The 16,446-nt window shown below is 39.2% G+C and overlaps 1 protein-coding gene across 1 annotated transcript in view; it reads right to left on the bottom strand.

Moving 5' to 3' along the window:
• The window catches only part of LOC126418509 (activating signal cointegrator 1 complex subunit 3), a 238,365-nt gene that overhangs the window by 178,459 nt on the left and 43,460 nt on the right, over window positions 1-16,446 (bottom strand). Inside the window, exons 5-9 of the mRNA XM_050085303.1 lie at window positions 16,139-16,276; window positions 11,800-11,920; window positions 10,602-10,779; window positions 6,584-6,696; window positions 4,768-4,913 (exon numbers count right to left, since the gene is read on the bottom strand). Of these exons, the coding sequence (XP_049941260.1) occupies window positions 4,768-4,913; window positions 6,584-6,696; window positions 10,602-10,779; window positions 11,800-11,920; window positions 16,139-16,276 (696 nt within the window). The remainder of the gene's footprint in view (window positions 1-4,767; window positions 4,914-6,583; window positions 6,697-10,601; window positions 10,780-11,799; window positions 11,921-16,138; window positions 16,277-16,446) is intronic.

Below are 16,446 nucleotides of genomic sequence, written 5' to 3'. Positions count from 1 at the left end.
ATGCACCATTTCCGAACGGAATATTCACTCATTACATTGTTTCCGTACACTTTGCACCATTCACGACAAATTTTTATAGGTTTTAGGTTTCTTGCCAACAAAAACCATATCAAAGACTGCATCTCACAACTGGCGGGATTTTCATTTGCAGCATACACTTCAAATTTGAATATCGAAAAAACCAGATGCACAGAAATGTTCCCCTTGTCATGGATGGATGCCGACTGAGCTGTCAAGCATGCACATACCAAAATATACGCGACCGGCACGCACCTAGCGGCGTCAGATGGAAAAGTTCCCTACTTTCTGAATAATCCTCATAAAAGAAAGGGTCAACAGAAGGATTAAAATTTACGGTGAATGGATATAAACATTAAGGCCTGTCTGACCTGTTACCATCTTTCAATAATTAAAATTTATCTACTTTTCCCTTGGTCAGGCTCTGCAGTTAAGTGTGTGTGTGTGTGTGTGTGTGTGTGTGTGTGTGTGTGAACTGCTTGTAAGCTAGTGCATTTACATTTGTGTGATCCTATGTGCTATCCACTTTGCATTTGTAAGCAATCAGATGTCTAGATAAATAGTGATTAACAAAACAATGACTCTCGGTGTGAACAAAGGTTCCAAAATATTAACTGAAATATACAGCATTTCAATGTAATGAAGTCACCTTTGAGATGAGAATTTGTGGAGTTAGTGTTTTTGCTCATTATAATTATTTCACATGACCTTGAAATTACTATTAAGATAAAATAAATGGTTAATTCAAAATTTAAGAGAATTTATGCTGCAGCATAATAAAGGTCAATTTTCCAAGCAGGCATAAAATAAACGATTTGTTAAGATGAATGACTGAACAGATATGCTACAGACTGCTGGAGAATACAAAATTAGGTGCAAGTGTGGTAAAGTATACTTAGGGAAAACAGGCCGTGCAGTTAAAGAATGTCTGTAACAGTACGAATGTGCCTCAACCAACACAGCAAGCCAAATGTAGCTGAATACTACAACAAGTGATGAGAATACAAACTTTGCTAATGTTCATGTTTTAGCATCATCAGTGCAAATGAAAAACTCAGAGAGGCCATCGAGCTTGCTACATGCCCAAACAATTTTAATCTTGACAACAGCTTTAGGCTGCAGGTGGCTTGGCTGCTTACCCTCAGTGCTACAAGGGTGCCCCAGGCAGAGTACCCAAACATATACAAGGCAGCACTCTTGACTCAATCTGCAGCCATTAGTATACCAGTGAATGATACCATCAATCATGGCATCATTTAACAGTGAATGATAAACATTTAAAACAATAAACACAAGAAATACCCCTCAAATTTGCAAATTTCGACAGTGCACTACAGTGTGCAGCTAGTTTTCGGAAGAAGGCCAAAAAGCTGGTCCCAAAAATTATGGAAAAAGAGGTCGCAATATCATAAATCAAGAACTTAGTAACCTCAGTGTAGTATTTATGAGCTCAGCCACAATCTCTACATGCAATAAACATTGAGAAACCTATGTTGACTATGTGTTGTGGCATACACCAAAAGAAGGAGAAGGGAAGTGGGGGGAGGCATAATTAAGTCTCTCTCTCTCTCTCTCTCTCTCTCTCTCTCTCTCTCTCTCTCTCTGTGTGTGTGTGTGTGTGTGTGTGTGTGTGTGTGTGTGTGTGTGTGTGTACGTCCGTCCGCCCTCCCCTGCCCCCAAATTATACCCTTGCAAACTCATTGAGAGTGGAAAGGAATTGCAGGCACACATTTGAATATGTAGAAAAATGACATTATTTCCTCTCAGACTGCATGTTTTCAAAGCACAAATCTTATTTAAAACACTACTGGCCAGTTTCAGCTAGAAGACATTTTCCAGTGGACGAGTCCAGGAACAAGTGCCATATGACATCTAAATAACAACCTGAACACCTACAATATTATGAAAAGGGGAGATTGCTACTCACCATGAAGATGACACGCTAAGATGCAGACAGGCATGACGAAAAGACTGTTACATATGAGCTTTCAGCCAAAGCCTCTCCAGGAAATCAAAACACACACACACATTCACACAAGCAAGCACACTTCACACAAACGACTGCTATCTCTGGTCACTCTGACCAAAATGGCATTCTTGTTCGAGTGGACGGAGATAGTGGACATGTGTGTGTGAGGTATGCTTGCTTGTATGAATATACGTGTGTGTGTGTGTGTGTGTGTGTGTGTGTGTGTGTTTCTTTTCTGAAGAAGGTTTTAGCTGAAAGCTCATATGCTGTGCTTGTCTGCAAGCCAATTTGTCATCTTTATGGTGAGTAGCAATCTATCCTTTTCATATATGACAAACTGCAACAGCTTGAAAGTGGGTAGTCACGGAGATTGGTTGACTATGAACGTCATCCCATATGAGCAGCACGATTATCCATGAGATGGAATGCTACCCTCAGGTGGGGGAGGAGGGAAGGTCAAAATCGACCAGGAAGAAATGCAAGAGGACACAATTTTATTTCCTGAAGGAAGAGAACAAGTGGACACTGTAATTCTAAGAGCAGCCGTAAATCCTATTTGTCAGATCGGACACTGCGAATGTTCCATTGGAAAAGAATCACAACGAGGAAAAAATGCAGGGGTGTCACCTCAGCAGCTGCTGAGTGTCAGCGTTTGAAGACTTGCTGCTACCGGGCACAGAGGCATGAGGATTCCGCTCCACGAGGTCAATGGAAGCATTAGCATTCCTCTGTCAGCCTGTGGAGTCCAGGGCAGAAAAATGGTCGGTGGTGCGCACTGGCGACACAGAGGTCAGCCGGACGAGGGTATCACGTGGCGACACTGTCGAAGTGGGTCTCCTAGTTGGCACAGGAGAGGACCATTTGCCTTTGTTTGACTTCTTAGAGCCCTTCAGGTTGGCAGAGGAAGACTCAGATGTTGGTTGGTTGGAGGGACGTGGGAAGTCTTCGTGGGAGTAATCCTTCTGTCCTTTCCAGCCTGCAGTTGTGTAGCTAGTGACTTCGCCCACGAGGAAAAAATTTGGTGGCATGTTGCGCAGCTGGAGGAGGAGACAGTTACACTGCCATGATGCTGGGTGATTTCACAAGCGCAGTGCTAAATTTGAGGTCGCATGTCTGCATGGCTATGTCCTTCATGGAGCGAGATGTAGCAAGAACAGTACTACTGCAGTTATTGTGCATGAGAATCACAAGTAGTCTCCAAAAGCACAGTGCCATTGCATGAACGAGAGCAGGATTTCACAGGGCCAGCAACTGCATCAACACCTTTTTGAACAATAAATTGATTCACCATAGCAAAGGACTGACCATCTTCAGTACGTGAAACCACGAGGAACCGTGGTGCAGCTGGGAGGGTCTTTTGAATCATTAGCTTCATTACATTTATGTTTAGTAGACATGGATTGTGAAGAACACGATTGGCTCATTGCAAGAAAATCCCCTCAGGATCGTCAGCATCTCCGATTGTGTGCTCCTTCCAACTAGGGGCACCTTTCACGTGGGGGCGCACCTGCCTTAGGTGATTGTTCACACCTCCTGAACATCTGACAGAGGGACTTATCGGCAATTTGGGAAGGTAGCAATTCAGACAATCACCCTTCCCTGGGCCTGGCATGTACTAGGGAGTATGTGTGCATCCTACCTGTTGACCCCGGTGCTAGGAACAGTCACCTGTTACATGTCAGACGTGTGAGCCGGCCTTCAGGTGTGCACAGGGAGGAAGGAGAAAAAGAAGAAGGATAGGAGAAGGTGAAAGAACAAAGCAAAAAGGGGATGAAAAAAAGTGGAGTGTGTTCTAATACTGACTACCAAAAATGCAGAATACATTTCCAAAAACAGCCCAGACATGTTCACCAAGGGAGGCGAGAAAGAACAGTAAGAGGCTAGACACGCAGCATGGAAGAGAAAAGATGCTGCAAAGGCTGGGGCCCCTCGGTAGCCAGGCACAAACCCGCCAAAGAGCGGTGAGCCCCTGGGGGGACAAGTTATTAACAAAATCAGGAAAAAACAACTGAAAATGACACTTCATTCCACATTATAACAATGCCAGCTGTTGTATGGCACACCAGACAACTGAGTATTTGATGGAGAAACATATCAAATCAATATCTAATAGCTCCATTCCCCCTGATTTGTTAGTTAAAGAACAACAACAACAACAACAACAACAACAACAACAACTGAGTGGACAGTGATTTTCATCACCTTGAAACACTGTTGAGTCCTTACAAAAACACATTTTTGGGATAACAAAATCAGATAGGAAAAAATGTTTCCAAACTTGTTTTGAACCCATGCAAGAGTGTACAGATTTTAAAGGCTATATTTTAAGGCATGGAAAACAATTTGTACCAAAAAATGTTTTAACAGTTTTTATACAAACAAATGGTTGCTCTTGTATGCAGAAGATACCAACCAAGTACTTTCCTAGAGTAAGTTGGTGTTTCCTACCAGCAGCTGGATGCACAATTAAGTAGCAATCATTTAACAGTTACACTGCTGAAAAAATATTTTTCCTTCCTCTCTCAACATAAGTTGTTCTTCACTTTCTTTTACTTTCAACATTATTCTGTATATACAGCTATAAAATTTAGTTTTATGTATTACTATGCTATATCCAATCCCAAACTGGAATGAATATAATATGGAGAACTGCTTTAGATTCACAAGATGATGAAGTCAGACATACAGCAATAGGTAAATAAATAAAAAAAATAAAAAAAACAAAAAAAAAAACCTTCACACATAACTACCAGTAATATGCATGGAATGCAAACCCTTACCTCATCAAGTGAAGAGATTTGCACAAACTTATTCCCGATATTCAGTGGAGCACTTTCAGTAACTGGTATGTTGACTTCTTCAAATTTTTTGGTATCAACGCGATCAACACCAACTGGCAATACCATTTTCACTCCACAGATAAAACCTATGAAACAGATTATATGAAATGGCAAACAAAGCTAAAGACATGTTTTCAGTTATAGTGAAAAAAGATGCACAACCACATAAAAAAGTAATTTTATCATCATCAAATACTTTCAATGATGGTGAAACCTTCACACATTTCACCAACACCAATGTGGAAGTGTTCATAGACATGCAGGAGCCACAGCAAGGAGAACCAGCTGTTGCAAACTGACTTCATAAGGTGCATTCACCCCCACCTCTGGTAAAAGCAACGACAGTGACAAGTAATATGTGAAAGAATGCGTATTGTTTGCTGGAAGACATTTTCACTGCATGCCTTCTTATCTAGAAATGGCCACACTAGAAATGCCTGCTCTTCACAAAAACCAGCAACCTCAGATTACACTGTCTAAGAGATATTTAAAAAATGCAAGTCAGCAGAAGAACATAGAGAATATCTATGGATGCTGAAAATAATTAATTTGAAACCACTTTGGCATTCAGGCACAAATTATATTCTAGCAGAAGCAGTAGATTGTGAAAATTAGATACCACAGTAAAATTCAAAGACTTAATTAATCAGAGATAATTAAATTTCATTAGTTACACTGCTTGTTTGTATTTGTAAATAAACATAACTGGCAATCTTAAATAGAGTTACCATTTTTGTTTACATAGTAATAATCACCAGAGCACTAAAAATATGTATTTATTAACAAATTAACATTAATCCAGTAAAAGGGTCTGTAACACTTAAAGAATCACATGCCTTACTGCATGTCATTAATATCAGCCAGTATGGCACAAATGACTGCCTCAACACCTTTCAGTAAAGCATCAAACAAGTCGTGCAAGTGCAGCCTACATGAGACTCCCACTACACTTTTGTTTCTTCATGGTACTCCCATGTCCAGTCTTGTTGTTGCGAGTTGGATGTCACTCTGATTACTATTAGAGCAAGATTAATAAATATCTCACTGTGCTGGGTATTTAATGCTGTAAATTAAATTTCCTACTACTACAAAGTTGCTCACTTACTACAATATTTAAATATGAACAACTACAGAAACATGCTTCAGCTGCGAAAATTATAAGACAGCATCACAGGAAATGACTGTTAAAATTATGAAGAGTGGCATCAATGGTGACACATTTGTTAAGCTAATAAGTTTCTGACTGGAAACATTTTAATCACTGTAGGCTGTCAGTTTTATTCCTTTAATTCACCAGGCATATAAATTACATTACTGGCCAGTTTCAGCCTTAAGTTATTATCAGATGTATGGTATTGGTGATGTGTGCATCACATCCAAAAAAGTTTATTGTATTTTGTGTAGACATATACATGTTTCCACACATACATGTCTAATGTTACAGATAGAGTCTTGCACATACCCATCATCTTACAAGAACAACTTTCACAACGAGTCATGAAGGCAAAATCCTTACTAACAGGTAGCTTACTGGCCCTTGCACACTTTAGCAGCATATCGTGTACTTTTTCACACTCATATGTACACCATAACTATAAGTTAAGTGTATGTACATGTGTATAAGTTTGGAAACTATGCAGTACTAAACAATGAATGGTACTTGTTCCAGATAACTGCCTCTTACTTATTAGATCTCACAAGTCTATGGTAAAACAGGATGTGCACCAAGTTTTCATAAAAAAAAAGTGAATATTACCTGAAGTTTGCTGTGCTTCTTGCCGAGAATCATACACATTTGGGTATATCTCTCGTCGCTGTGTACTCGGTTTCATTAGTACAGGTACAGCTTTCACTTCAAGAGCTGCTAACCTGAAAAGAATGTTTACATACAAGTGTGTGTAATGTTTTTGTATTCAAAGACACAGTAAAAGAAATTAATACAAGGGTTGTCCACAAAGTAAGTACCATTTCTATTTCTACCCGCCGCAGCATTACGATCGCAGTTCCGAGATGCAGGGCAGTTACTCTGACTCAAGGAGAAGACATGTAACGCCCATTTTCAGATTGCTGCTGCTGATATGTGCTTTGCAGTGCTTCTTTATAATGTCAGCCTTAATTGAAAATGCTGCCGTGTGGCACAATTTCTTAATGGTCTCATAGTAACCATGTGCATTGATTGTTTGGCCTCGTGGTAAGAAATCAATCAGCAAAATGCCTTTTCTGTCCCAAAAAATGGTGCACATGACTTTTTGAGGTGTCAAGATTTGATTAGGCTTGATCTTTATTGGGGATGAAGTGTGCCTCCATTCCACTGATTGCCGTTTTGTTTCAGGGGTGTCGTACAATACCGAAGTTTCATCCCCCGGGACTACCCGAGAAAGAAAACCATCATCTCCTCCATTGTAGCGTGTCAAAAACTGAAGTGCACTGCCCATCCATTGTTTTTTGCGTTGTTCAGTAAGAATTTTGGGTACCCAATGTGACCAAAGTTTTCGAAATTTCAGTTTTTCAGTAACAATTTCATGAATTAGTGATCGTGAGATCTGCGGAACCGCCATAGCAAGAACACTAAGTGTAAACTTACGGTTGTGCTTAATCTTGTCTTCAATTGTGTGAACCAGTTCATCAGTTACCACAGATGGGCATCCACTTCACTCTTCATCATGCACTTGGCCATGTCCTTCATTGAATAGTCTGACCCAGCTTCTAACCACTGAATCACCCATAGCATTTTGTGAATAAACCTCACAGATTTACCGATGAATTTCCTTTGGTTTAACTTTCTTTGCATTTAGAAAACAAATCACAGATCTGATTTCACACGTGGTAGCATTTTCAATTATGGCTGACATTATAAAGAAGCACTACAAAGCACACATCCGTAGCAGCGATCTGAAAATGGCGTACATTTCTTCTCCTTGAGTGAGAGTAACTGCCGCACATGCTCGGAACTGCGATCGTAACGCTGCCGTGGATAGAAATAGAAACTGAACTTACTTTGTGGACGACCCTCATACTAACAATGTTTGCATAAGAAGAAGATAGTGCATGTTTTGGCTGCAGTACGTGGAAGAAGTTTATTATTAGTGGGATGGGGGGGGGGGGGGGGGGGGAGGGGGGGCGACAAAACCAAAAGAGTGTTATTTTTGTGTGGGGTGTTGGAATATTGGAATATGCAAGACCTTCTGTTTATAAGAAAAGGTTAATCACCCACCTGTGAGAGTGTAGGGCACTGAAAATCCTCATGAAATTGTGACACACAAATGAGAATTACAAATGTTAACGTTATCTTGATATGTTACAGTTGTGGTTGTAGTTGTTTCCACAACTGACTGCTGAGTCAGATAATTTCATCTTTCAACTAGATGGGGCATCCCACCATTAGAGTACTGATGTCCATTGCTACATGAATAATGAGCTTCTGTGTAATTGGATTGGGAGTAGTGGTGAAGGTGATTTGGCTCTGTTCCCCTGCCCCCAACTCCCCAAGGCTGCCTCATCTAATGCACTGGGGATACATTAAGGACCCCGTGTTTACATGCCCCCACTGCCAAGAACATTGGAATGGCCCAAATGCATCATCATTGCTGTGATGATCATTGACAGGCTGCTGCTACATAAGCCGTGGAACAAACTTGACTGCTGCTTCAACATGTGTCATATGACCACAGGAGCACATGTGGAAATTTGTAGAGTGCAAAATGCAAACTTGGAGAATTACGGTTTTATTCAGGCATAAATGATATCTGTACATGTACTACTTTGGAGGAATAGAACTTTGAAAATAAGTGAGTCATTTATAGTAGCCCTGTATAGGAACCAGGGAAAGACGGAGAAAAGCTAACAAAATTATAAAGAACTATTAATTTTACACAGCAAAACAGAAATGGCATATAGCATAATGGTATCTTTAAGAAAGCAGCACAAACTGTTAAGTAACTACTTGGAAGGATATTTATACACTGCAAAGTTATTTTCATACATTTCAGAATTAGTCCCATGTATGTGTGTTTGCATCATCAGCATATAACAATGAAAGCTTCTCATCAATAACCTATTTTTTAAAATGTATTTATTCGTTCATTGTCTTCTTGGATTCCATCAAGCAGGAGAATGTTCAAAGATGTGGAATGAGTCAAGGCAAGTATTAACAAAACAAAGAAACTTAATCCATACACTGCATTAACAACAGATTACTGCTGTACCACTTACTGTTATTTGTACCGATACCATCTAAAAGTCACAAAGTAAGTTGGAAGGGAAATAACGATCTCAAAAAAAGCTGCAGCTTTCTTGGTTATATTAAACAGTTGCTATTTATCTTCTATTGGCAGCTCAATAAAAAATTTATGTTTACTTGATTAAATTGGAATTCTTCAAAGAAAACAGTTACCAACATATATAAACATTGAGTACTGTTTTCAGTACACTACTTAATTACTCTTCCCGGTAAATGTAACATCTTCAATATTGATCAAGATGAAAGTTTTGCATTTGAAAAGAGCAATTTTTTATTCACCACATTGCTCACTGAATTGCTTCTGGAAGTTGAGGTCCAGAAGAAGTTTTCTCAAGACCCCTTCAAGTCTTGCAAACAGTAACAGCTTCAGCAAGAAAACAATCGTGGATTCCTCGACTTGAGAGCAACTCTGTTTGGCCTATCCCTTCGGAAATTCTCCCATCTGCCCACGAAAAGGATTGGATCGCTTTGAGGTCATTTTACCACCTTCATTCCGGAGTTGGAAATACCCTCCAGAAATGCACTTCCCTGTGGATACCACCACCTGTGACTGTGGAGAACTGCTGCATCTAGCACAAAAGAAGGTGATCTGCTTGCAAGAACAGGTGCAACGGAAGTTGCAAGATTTTGGTGGGGAGTAGTCTAGTTTGATAATTCTTAGTTTCACTCATTTCTAATGGTAGTTACCATGTGTTGTAATTGTTTTCTGACTCGTATAAATAAACAGTACATCACTGGTACTTGTAATGCAGCTTTATAGTGAACACTGCTAAGTGTGATATAGCCAACAGAACCTCCCAGTTCTCACCTCTACATATACTCAGACAATTTGTGAAATGAGAGGATATTGAGGTACGTTTTTAACTTTCTTTTGAATTTCTTGTCTTATGTTACATGAAAGCTTTTCAAATACATTTACATCAGAGTATAAACTCCACTCTGACCCCTAGTTAACGATGAAAGGTGACACACAAATTATTTTCTGTGCCTTGTACTGTGATTGCATAGTTCAGCTGAAAATGATTTTCGTTGTCAGCAACAAAAACCACTCAGGAGTAAACATATTGTAAAGTGTTTATAGCTTCCAATATCCTTAAAAACGTTTCTGCATTATGTAAGATTTCCTACTTTACACAATATTCTTACTGTTTATTTACATTAGGTCTCTGTCCCAGAAGACAATTCCATAAGACAACAGCATAGAATAAGTCACTTTATTTGAAGAGACTCTGTTATTTTACATGTCAGCTATATTACGAGTATATTTTAATGAAGCTGGCTGGTGTGTGTGTGTGTGTGTGTGTGTGTGTGTGTGAGATGGGGGAGGGTTAGAGCAGTACATGGCGATTAAGTCTTGATTACAGTTAAGCATAGGTGAAAAGACTAGGGTAAAGAAATGGATCAGAACAGTTGTCATCATTGTCATTGCCATCGACACCAAGAATGATTCAGTTCCCATTTTGGATCTTCCTTTTTTATGTATCTAAGAGTGTAACAGTGATTACAGACTAGATGACAACTAGAGAATAGTTACCTTTTTGCTCTCAGATCGACAGGATCAAATTCATTATCACTATCGTCATCATCAGCTCCCCTGTGCTTATGTAAACGTTTTTCATCTTTGCGGACCTGTTTCAGCAACTGTATTTCTTTTTCTGTCTGTACTGTTACGTTGCAGCCATATGCTGGCCTCCTTACCTCTGATATAGATGCTGCAAAGATTTAAGTAAACTTAATGCAATACATGAAACATTTTATATGAACAACAACAAAGCTTTCAAACAATAGAGAAAAACTGTGGTACTAAATAACTGGATAGATAAAAAATCTACTCACCAAGTAGCAGCACTAGCAAAAACATATAAAAGTTATGGAAATGTGCAAGTTTTTGGAGCCAGTGGCTCCTTTTGGCAGAAGGGTTGAAGGGAAACGAAGAGGGATGCGGAAAAGGACTGGTGAGGTATGGGAAATGGGGAGACCTACAGAAAAGTAACCCCACAAATGTGATGAAAAGGAAAGAATGACTTTCTTTGTGATAATAAATAACTGTTGTAGATAATTAAAAAATAAACAAATAAAATAAAAAATAAAAAAAGAACTTACTACCACCCTATACATATCAATACACAGCAAGGTTACTAAGGTATATAATGATCTAAAACTACAGTTGTTACTATAATTTATACTCCCAAAGTACCTTAAAACAGCATGTACATATTTTGCATTGCGTTAAAGGTTAGCTTTTCAAAGTTGTATATGGAAAGAATCTTTAAGTGAGACTGTTATTGCATAAAAAAGAGCTCATAAACAGTTGAGGGTGGATACACTGATTCCTGTCAGATCACAGAAATTGAGCACTGCCAGGTCTGGCCGGTACTTGGATGGGTGACCATCCAGGGATGCCATAGTTTTCACTTTACCTTTAGAGCAGAGAGGACAGGAGGGGTGAACACGTAAAGTTCCTGATCACAAATCTTTGCGCCAATGTTCTGGATTAAATTTTAAGCCAGAACTTGCAGTATGGCCCTCATAAAAGTTAGCTGCAGGAAATTTGGAATTAATATAGACTGTTTTTATGCTTTAAATTTTCTTGTTTGCTTTCCATTGTACACAAAACTTCTGTATGAAAATTTACACATAACACGGTAAGAATATGAGCTGACACAAAGTGTTACCTAAACGTTGAGGCTGCAGTATATACTCATCAGGGTAAGACATGTGCAAGTCCTTACCAGCTGGAGGTGCGGTCTGTTTTCTCTCTTCGGCCAGTAAGTCACCATTCAAAATATTGGTCCTGTGCTGGAGCAGTGCTTCTATCAGCTCAAAGCTGTCGAAGCCCAGTAGGTCAAAAAGCTACGAAACAAATTACAAATTATTAGTTCTTTGTAGGGAGGGGGGGGGAGGGGGGGGGGAGAGAGAGAGAGAGAGAGAGAGAGAGAGAGTAGGGAGGGGGGGGGGGAGGGGGGGGGGAGAGAGAGAGAGAGAGAGAGAGAGAGAGAGAGAGAGAGAGAGAGAGAGAGAGAGAGAGAGAGAGAGAGGAGAGGGGAGGGAGGGAGGGAGAATTATTACATTTCTGAGGAATAAATCAAGACTCTGTGTGTGAATGACACTGCTTAAGTAGTTGGAGTGGTGTGGGAGTAGGAGTACCCATTTACAATCCCAATTAGCCATGTCTCATAGAGCACACAAGTATAGGGCTTCTAAGTGATAACTTTGCTATTCACAATAAAGTGCCTGGTAGAGGGTTATTAAATCTCCTTCAAGCTGTCACAATGAAAAACGCCTTTGTTTTAATGATTGACACTCCAATTCACATATCATGTCTGTGGCACTACCCCTATTTTGCGATAATACGAAACGAACTGCCCTTCTTTGTACTTTGCACAGCAATACTCCAGAATAGGGCGGACAAGCGTGGAGTAAGCAGTCTCTTTAGTAGACCTATTGCACAGTCTTCTAAGTGTTCTGCCAATGAATCGCACTCTTTGGTTTGCTCTACCCACAACATTATCTAGGTAATCATTCTGGTTTAGGTTATTTGTCATTGTAATCCCTAAGTATTTAGTTGAATTTACAGCCTTCAGATTTGTGTGACTTATCGTGTAATCGAAATTTAGCAAATTTTTTTTAGTACTCAAGTGAGTAACTTCACACTTTTCTTTATTTAGGGTCAATTGCCACTTTTTGCACCATACAGATATCTTATCTAAATCATTTTGTAATTTGTTTTGGTCATCTGATGACTTTACAAGATGGTAAATGACAGCATCATCTGCAAACAATCTAACACGGCTATTCAGATTGTCTTCTGTGTCGTTAATATAGATCAGGAACAATAGAGGACCTATAACACTTCCTTGGGGAATGCCATATATTACTTCTGTTTTACTTGATCACTATCCGTCTATTATGACGAGCTCTGACCTTTCTGACAGAAAATCACGAATCCAGTCACACAACTCAGGCGGTTTTCGATAGGCACACAGTTTGATTAGAAGACACTTGTGAGAAATGGTGTCAAAAGCCTTCTGGAAATCTTAAGTGATCAAAGCTAGTGAAACTGCCAGTCTTCCAAATTTGGCTTTTAGTGCAGTGTGGAGCACACACTGTGACTTACAAAAGGTTTCCAAGTGTGTCAACCTCTTCATAGTGGAAGATGTACATGTAATGAATGGTTACTGAAGTGGACATACAAGAACACCCCACCCAAAAGCAAAGTCCAATGGGTGAGTGGGTGAGAGGGATTATCAGTCATCAATTTATTTATTTACTTGACCTCCTGAAAATATCAAGCATTTAGCCAGCCAAAAGGTACATGCATTAACCTAACACATTTTTATCAAACAGACTGAAATAACAGAAAACTGACAATACCATGAGTTTAATGAAGGGTCTCCTGGTCAGCTAATAAGACATACCGAATTTACTCGAATCTAAGCCGCACTTTTTCTCCGGTTTTTGTAATCCAAAAAACTGACTGCAGCTTAGAATCGAGTGCAAAGTAAGCGGAAGTTCTGAAAAATGTTGGTAGGTGCCGCCACAACTAACTTCTGCCATCAAATATATGTGGTGCTACACACGCATGCTTTGCAGGCACAAAGATAAATACTAGCGCCAAAACCTCTGCTTCAGTAAATAAATTTAAAAAAAAGGTGGAAGTTGCGCTTTTCTCTCTGCCCCAAGTTTCGTCCGCTGCATTTTCATACATTATCCAACGAAGTAAATACAAATTCTGTATTGTTCATCTTCGAATGTAGCAGCATTTCAATGTACTATGAAAATTCGACTGGCAAGACAGTTTGGGATGTTTGTCAATATGGCCAACTCAACGTTCTGAATTTTTTCCTACCTGTGAGAAGATATGGTTGCTAATGGGAACTTTTATGAATTGCGAATCACATGCAGTATTCTCTTCGCCATAAGAATAATACGAATATAAACATTTGGCCTTGTACTCTTTCGTGTTTGCTGCTATCTCATTTAAATCCTGTCTGCCTCATAAACTACGAAACTAGAGTGAGACAACAGCAAACGAGGAAGAATATACATATCATGTCATGTTTATATTCGCATTATTCTTATGCCAAATAGTGATACAGTGAAAAATGAAGCACGGCAATTGACTAGATTTTTAAATCTAAGATGACTCTAATTTCTGTGTAGAATGTAACGTACTAAAGAGGCGTCTCCAAAGATTTTCAAACGGAGAAAAATTTTTTCTAAACTCTCGTTCAGAACATCTTCTATCATACGCAGTCTATTATTTGGTTCTTGTTGACCTTTATAAAAAAAAAAAGCAGCAGTGGAAGTAACAACAATAGGCAGTCTCTTTCCATCGTTTTGCCAATGAGACAATACCTCTTTTTATTGTAAGCGGCGGTAGCGCACACAAACGCTAGCCATGCCGCGAGCGACGACAGGTCGTAAACACTCATTATCAGAATGTGTCAAACAATGCATGACACAGTACAGTAATGCATTTTCAGCTTAGAGTGACATAAACACCTATAACAAAGAGAACGGCACTTATCAGATGAAAGAAAAATAAGCAATCAATTCAAACCAGACAAAGCACATGAAAAAGGAAGGGTACCATAAATATGGACAGAGCGCCTGAAGCATAGCAGTGGCTACCTGGTAAAGCTTAACTGCTAAGCTTACGACTCGAACCAAACTACAGTAGCTGTATCGTCATTCATCCGACCTAAATTGTGTCTCGTATTACAATGGACCAACTTTGTTGATTTGGAGGTGCGGCTTAAAAGTTTTCTCTCCCCTTGAATTTCGAGTCTCAAATTTCAGGTGCGGCTTGGATTCGGGAAAATTTTTTGCCCTTGATTTCGAGTCTCATTTTTCAGGAGCGGCTTATGAGTAAATACGGTAACTATATTGACTGAAAGAACATGCAACAGATGTTGAGTGGTAAGTACAGAATGGAAGTGCAATTAAAAAAAGTTTTGAGGGTACAAAACAACAACATTAATAAGTAACAGTGATGGAAATGGTTGTATCAAAGTATCACAACAGCACAAATGGGAGACCTCTCAGGCGACACTTCTGAACTGGCATCTGCGACACTGCAAGGTGAGTTTATGCTATGTGGGTACTCGAAGAATTGATAGTTCAGCTTCTGCAGTAGCACACTATATTTACCAAATTTCTTCAAACAAAACACACACACACACACACACACACACACACACACACACACACACACACACACAGTATGGAATCTGATGCTAATACTGTTTGGGGATGTGAAAAGGCCAATCACCTGCAGGCTATAAGGCACACTGTAAAATTGTGAATGGTCCAAATTCCTGTTACACGAGATAAACCAGAACCTGCAATTTGTCAAAACCAATGGCAACTACAGTCTAGGAGATGCTAAATAACCTTCTTTTTAAGTAAGATACAATAGTTGATTCACTTGTTCAAACATACATTCCTCTCAATCTTCAACAAATGTTTTCCGATGAAAACTGAGTAGTATAGAACTAATGGTGTGCCAAAGAAATAAAGATAGTATGGAAATGTCATACAGAAGGGAAAGAAAACTACGCAAAATGCTATGGCTAATCGTAGCTGTGTAAGTGTACAAATATTTTGCAATCTCAACTTCTATACCTAGAAGAAACATAAACATGTTTTTGAACAAACCATGCCTCCAAAAATTTATACTCCGTGAGACATATGCGTCACATGTCACTTCATACATGTACTACTCTATGCAATGTGTACAGTGTGTTGTGCTATAGTGTGTGAAAGTTAAAACTGGAGTTGTGTTTGTAAGATGTAATTTGTAGCATGCTGCCCACGGAAGACATCATTTGAATCCTGGTCAGGTATACACACCAATGAAGTGCTAATGTCATTTGCTTACAATTTTATGTTACTCACTAGGCACAATACATGACCCTGGATGGAGCCACAGCTCTTTATCAACTGCAAGAACTATTTTTTTCTTTTTACAATTAAAAAATCTACAACTTGTGTAAGCTATTTATAAAACTATAATGCTATGAAAGTATAGGATGATCAATGAAATGTTTAGCTGAAAAAGCACTATACCTCATTCTGAAGCTCCTCGTTGCTACGTGTAGACTTCAGCATCATTAAAATTGTGTCACACAGTTCCTGTGTCGAAAAGGCTGAGACAACCTTGCCTTCATACTTCTTTATCTGCTCTTCCAACCACGACACACCGTACTGAAAAATTAATAGCAGTAAATATACAGCTCAGTCCCATAGAAAAGCTAAAATAATAATATTTAAGTTACCTCCTTGTGTTAGTAACTACAGCAATGACACTATCAGTAAACAAGAATTATAAAAGCTAAAAGCACAAAGCAGACGAGAACTGACAACTGGTCAGTTAG

The sequence above is a fragment of the Schistocerca serialis genome, chromosome 9 (assembly GCF_023864345.2).
Source record: "Schistocerca serialis cubense isolate TAMUIC-IGC-003099 chromosome 9, iqSchSeri2.2, whole genome shotgun sequence".
Taxonomy (NCBI): Eukaryota; Metazoa; Arthropoda; class Insecta; order Orthoptera; family Acrididae; genus Schistocerca; species Schistocerca serialis.
The sequence above is the reverse complement of the archived record's forward strand: the minus strand, read 5'-3'. Positions and strand labels throughout refer to the sequence as shown.